We start from the raw sequence: 5,877 nt of genomic DNA, 5'->3' as shown, positions 1-5,877 counted from the left end.
TACAAATCAACCCCAGCAGGTCAACTGAACACCGCTCTTGTTTAATTCCCTTACGTGGCTGGCTCCATTCTCCAGAGGGATCCCCGGAGGCTGGTCCAGGCTCACCACTGTCTCCATGCTTAGTGGCCAAGGTGCTCCCTGATGACAGGTGTCTACAACCAGGCTCTCGCATCCCGCTACCAAGAGTCAGAGGGGACTTCCAACCTCACATGCTTCCTGCATGGAATTCCTCTGAAACTCGAAATTAAGTTATCCTGCCAACCTTAGAATCCGCCCGTCTGCCATTTCCTATGGGTAACCAGTGACCTCTAGACAGACATGCACACTCAGGATTCGCTTGGAAAACAGAGGGAGAAAGTTTCCTCCATTCTCCCCGCACACAGAGAAGGGAAACCTCACAAGGCGCAAGGGACCAGCACCAAACTAAAGAACATATTTTATTTTTAATAAAATAGTGGCGCATGAAAAATATCATATATTACAAATATGCATAAGCAGGCCCCCCCTTTCCGGGCGCGGTGAGGAGCATACACTGGACCGTCTCTTGCTTCTGGATCTATTCATGGAAACCATTTGTTTCACAATAGAAAGAGTCAATAAGCTCTTTCGGGACTTCTGAATGATCTTTCTCCCTCTTTTCCCCTCTTTTCCACCAATCAGTCCAAACGTGTATAACATTGGCTTGGTTTCCATTAAAAAGCCACAAAATGTAACACTAAAGGGTTTCTGAGGGCTGGGCCTCTGGGTTCTTTTGTTAGAGACTTCTTTTGTTGTCTTTATGTACAGCAAAATACTTGTTTCTCTTTTTATTTTCACAGAAAGAGAAAAAAATGTATTGCACATCGTTTGCATTTACAAATGTTAGGTTTGGTGGGAGTTTCTGTCCTGGAGAAAGCCCATTTGCGAAGGCTAGGGGCTAGGAGTCTATTTTAAGTGACCGCAAATTCACTGGAGTGTGCAGACTCCTCAGGCCTTCCCTGCCTTCCTGTTTGCACAGAAGTTGCTGTCTTAGAGGCAGCCTTCCTGAGGGTGGGCCCCGGACGGCTCACTCGCCAGAGAGCGACCGGCTCTTCTGCCTCTCTCCCTCCCTCTCTCTCTCTCTCTCCCCCTCTCTGCAGCCCAGCAGAGGCTCTTTAATTTGCAAAGAAGTTATCTCTTCTCTGATTTGTAAATGGATAGCAAAGCCAACTCAAACACACAGATGTATATTTACAGAAGGTTCTAAACAAAAGCTTTCTTCTGGGGGCAGAATCAACCACTTTACCACAAATTAGTAACACCAGAGACTCCTTCTCGGAGCAGCTGTCCTTCACTGAAAACAAAACACGACAAAACCCTTTAAGGACATTTTTACTTTCAGTGTATCACAGCATCCTGAATTTCACGGTAAAAACTTTTTATTTTTTTTTCTTTTACTTTTATTTAAAAAAACCAACCAACCAACCAACCAACCAAGAAAAGCACCATATTTTGGCTCTGCCTGCCACTGCAGCTCGCTGGGAAAGTTTTCCTGCCCGCCTTCTCTCCCGGAGCCCTTCACACACAGGTGGGAGGCTGGGCGGGGATTTCGTATTTCCCGAGATGGGGTTTTTGGGGATGCTGGGCTTTTTTGTAAATTCCACTGTTGGTGATGACGCTGGCCGGTTTCCTTCGGCTCCTTTTCTTGAACCTGCGGCTGCAGACGTTCTGCCAGGACTGCAGCGTCTTGGACGTCCAGATCCACATACCGCTGGTGATGCCCACCACCAGCAGCATGAAAACCTTCACCATGAAGATCTCTACCGCGGGGATGGAGGCGGCCAGGAGACAGTCCAGGGTTTTAGTCTGGTTGTTCATTCTGCACTTATGCTGCGCGGCCAGGACTTTCCAGTACTCCATGTTGAGGCGCTCGTAGAAGTAACAGGCGATCACACAGGTGGCCGGCACGGTGTACAGCACGGAGAAGACCCCGATCCTCACCATGAGCTTCTCCAACTTGTCCGTGTTCTCTCCGCCCGTCTTCATCACCCTCCGGATGTGGAAAAGGGCCACGAAGCCCGAGAGAAGAAAGGAGGTGCCGATGACGAGGTAACAGGCCAGCGGGATGAGGACGAAGCCGGTGAGCGCGTGCACGTCCATGCTGCCCACGTAGCAGACGCCGGTGAGCTCGTCCCCCGCGACCCTGCGCATCACCAGGATCAGGATGGTCTTCACGGCCGGGATGGCCCAGGCTGCCAGGTGGAAGTAGCTGCTGTTGGCCTCAATGGCCTCGTGGCCCCACTTCTTGCCCGCAGCCAGGAACCAGGTGAGCGTCAGGATCACCCACCACAGCGAGCTGGCCATTCCGAAGTAGTAAAGGACCAGGAAGACCAGGGTGCAGCCCGTGCTCTCCAGGCCCTCCTGAATGACGTAGAGCTGCCCGCTGTCGCGGTCGCAGGCGATGCTCTCGGCGCCGGCAAAGAGGCGGATGATGTAGCCCACGGAGTAGACGCAGTAGCACATGGAGAGGAAGATGATGGGGCGCTCGGGGTACCTGAAGCGGGCCGGGTCGATGAGGAAGGTGAGCACGGTGAAGGCGCTGGAGAAGCAGCACAGCACGGACCACACGGCCAGCCAGACCACGGCGAAGTGCTTGTCGTCGCGGCTCCAGTACACGTCCACGCCGGGCGTGCAGAGCGGCGCGCACGACGCGCTCTTCTCCACGCGGTGGAACTTGCCCGGGTTGTCGCAGCCGGCGCGCCCCGGGCCCCCGTCCTTCAGCGGGTGCTCCTGCGCGCTGTGGGGCCGCTGCGGCCTGAAGAGCGGCGGGAACATGCCCGAGCCCCGGGGGGGCTCGTCCGAGCCGTTGTTGGGTGCCTCCATGCACAGGTAATTGGGGTCGTTCTTGTTGGGGAGTTTGCTGCAGTCCAGGGAGTCGGGCCACTTGAAGTTGAACTGCTCCATGATCGGGGAGCACTTGAGCCGGGCCTGCTCGCACATGACCCGGCAGGCGGGGATGGGGGTGGAGACTTGCTCGGTGCACATGGGCGCGTACAGCGAGCACAGGAAGAAGCGGAGGTGGCCGTGGCAGCCGTACTCCACCAGCGGCGCGAACTCGTGCAGCTGGATGGCGGCCTCGCGCTGGTTCTCGTGGCCCATCAGGTTGGGCATGCGGGTCATGTTGTAGCCAATGTCCTTGCACATCGGGATCTCGATGGGCTGGCACTTGCCGTCGCCCGGACGCTCCATGTCCATGGAGCTGATGGCGGCGCACGAACCCATCATCTGCAGGACCAGCCACAGGCGGGGGCCCGGGCGCAGCATGGTGGCGTCGGAGGTGCCCTCGCGGGGAGGTCCGCTCCCCTCAGAGCCGCCGCTCCCGGGCTCGGGCTCCGGCTGCTGGCCCCGGCTCCTCGTCCCCGCTCGGGCCCCCGCCCATGCCCGCCCCGCCTGGCCCGAGCGCTGCGCACGGCGCCCCCGGGCCCTGCTCTCCGCGCCCGGCCTCCGCCGAGGTGGGGCCGCGGAGGAGAGGAGCAAAGTTTGCGAACAATACCGGGAAGCGAGAGAAGCCCCCGGAGCTCTCGGCGCGGGCTGCAACTCTGCCGCGGCAAACTTTGGCCTCTTCTGGGAGCGCCCAGGCGGCGGGGGCGCACGGTGGCCGGGCCCGCGCGCGGCGGCTCCTCCCTCCCCGCGCCGGCCTCGGCCCGGCCCGCCCGCAGCTGTTTCGAGGATTGCGTCCCGGGATGAGAAGACTCGCAAAAAGGCGAAGGGAAAAAAGCCGAGCGGGGAGAGGCCCCGCCCCCGGGCCGCGCGCCCCGCCCCCGCCGCTGCTTTGCATGAGAAAGCCGAGCGCCGGGCCGCCCGCTCCCGCCGCCCCGCCGCGCGCTCCCGGCCCCGCGGGGTCGCCGCCCGGCCCGGCCCGGCCCTCCCGCCGCCCCCCGCCCTCCTGCGCCGCCCTCTAACTTTGCCCTCGCCGCCTCCCCGCCTGCGCCCCTGTGCCGGGCACCCCAAGGGCGCCGAGGTTACTGGAAGTTCGGAGACTGGCCCGCGAGGGGCGGGGTGGTCCGCGGCGGGGGCTGGGGCGCGTCTTCCCTGGTTTTTATGGTGGGTCCCGGGCGGAGGGCGCTTTCAAAGCGAGGTGGGATTTGCGTTTTATAGCCTCGGCCATAAAGTGGCCCCTCAGCTTGTAAACCTGCCCGCGTCTTCCCGAGGCCGGGAGTTAGTTACCAGGCCTGCGCTCGGGGCTCGGGCTCCGGCTCCGGGGAGGGGTTTTCTTTGAAATTTCAAAGGGAAAAGCTAAGGGCAGGGGGGAGGGGCTCTGGGAAACCAGATTTTAGGGCCGCTCATCCGAGGTCTCGGCAAAGAAGGCGAGGGGGAGGGGCGGGGAGCTTCCTGGGACTTACGACCCCCCTCCCCGGGGAGCGGGGGCTCGGCTTGTACAATGGTGACCCCCGCCTCCAGGAAAACCGCGGAGCGGAGGGGCCTCGCGCCAGGCAGGGTTGGTGATTTCTTCTGGGCGGCTGAGTTTATTTATTATAGGAAGTCATTCGCTCGTCGGGTATTTATATTATTTGGCGAGTGATTTGCCCAGCCTGCGCCCTCCTTGGCTACAGACCCGCAAAATGAGGCGGAGTTGGGAGCAGGAGGTGGGAGGGCGGTGCGTCAGCTCGCGCCGAGGGTCCCCAACTCCCGGGGGAGGCGGAGGCGCGCACGCCACTCAGTTTTCATAGAAAGTGGAGAAGGAGCGACCTGGCCTAACGCCCTCGGCTCACCCGCCTCGGATTGGGTCCAGTTTGTGATCAAGTCTCTTAGGACACGGCGCTCCCCGCCCCTTCCCCGGCACTGCGAGTGCGCGCTGGGCGCACACACCCACGCCTCGCCTGCAAAGAGCAGGCAGAGCGCTTCACCTTGCATCCCGCGTTAACCCTTAAATAAACAGTACCCCTAGGAGGTTGCCGGGTCTCTCTCCTCCTAGACGCCCTTGAAGTCAGGGTCTTTTTAAGTTCTTCTGAAACTCCAGGATCAGGTACAGAGGGGGCAGTTGGAGGACTTTCCCCGGTGGGAGGAGAGGTCAGAGGAGGCCGCGTGCACACGGGCCTCTTGATCCTCCTGCCTGTCTGAGGGGAACGCTGGAGAGGTGTGCAGCGTGTGCAGACATCCTGGGGGTCCGTGCTGGGGCCCCTCAGCCCTGCAGCCTTCCACCGGGCTCTGCAGGAGCTCGTGCTCCCTGCAGTGGAAGAGGCTCCGGGGGCTGCCAGCTTTCTCTAGGCAGCGCCCGGGAAGGAGCAGCCACTGACAGGCCCTCCTAGTCCCTTGGGAAGCTTTTTGTAAGCGGTGGCAGAAGTGGGGCAGTTCCTCTGAGAGGCTTTGGAGAATATTGGCTTTTATTTAAAACAAGTCGTAGGATTTTACATCTGTAAGAAACCTGGGAGAAATTGCTTCTCCACTTATCCATCCATCCATCCACCCATCCATGGAACACTTCCTGAGGAGAGTGAGGCTGGGACTTGCCCAGGATGCCACAGCTAACAGGCGGGTCCCTGCGCCTGGCACTGCCTCACTGTCTGTCCCTGGATCTCAGTGGGAGACGGTGGAGGATGTTAAGATGAGGCAGAAGGTGGGAAAGAAAGCAAGATGCTCGGGCAGTCGGGACAGCCAGCTTCAACTGGATTTCCCGAGTGAAAACATCGCATGCTTTTTAAAAGGCTGACATTTTTCTTATGATGGTTTTATTTTTTTTTTTAGTCTAGTGAGTTATTTTCAGAAGCCTTAAGTTTAAAAAGATTCAGCGGACATCACTTGGCTTTTCTAGAACTTTCCTTGCCAAGGTCCTTCCTCGGCACCATTTCCATTCTCTTTCTTTTTGTTTCTCCCCCTCAGAAACTACTGGAAATATAAATGTGAAGGAGTAAGAGAGAA

General features: G+C 58.8%; 1 protein-coding gene across 1 annotated transcript; it reads right to left on the bottom strand.

Moving 5' to 3' along the window:
- Positions 1 to 424: 424 nt before the first annotated feature.
- FZD10 (frizzled class receptor 10) lies at positions 425 to 3,729 on the bottom strand. Its single transcript, XM_008516702.2, has one exon. It carries the CDS (start codon positions 3,280 to 3,282, stop codon positions 1,537 to 1,539), a length of 1,746 nt encoding a protein of 581 aa, XP_008514924.2. The 5' UTR covers positions 3,283 to 3,729; the 3' UTR covers positions 425 to 1,536.
- Between the last annotated feature and the right edge of the window lie 2,148 nt (positions 3,730 to 5,877).

This window comes from Equus przewalskii, chromosome 7 (assembly GCF_037783145.1).
Source record: "Equus przewalskii isolate Varuska chromosome 7, EquPr2, whole genome shotgun sequence".
Classification (NCBI taxonomy): Eukaryota; Metazoa; Chordata; class Mammalia; order Perissodactyla; family Equidae; genus Equus; species Equus przewalskii.
The sequence above is the reverse complement of the archived record's forward strand: the minus strand, read 5'-3'. Positions and strand labels throughout refer to the sequence as shown.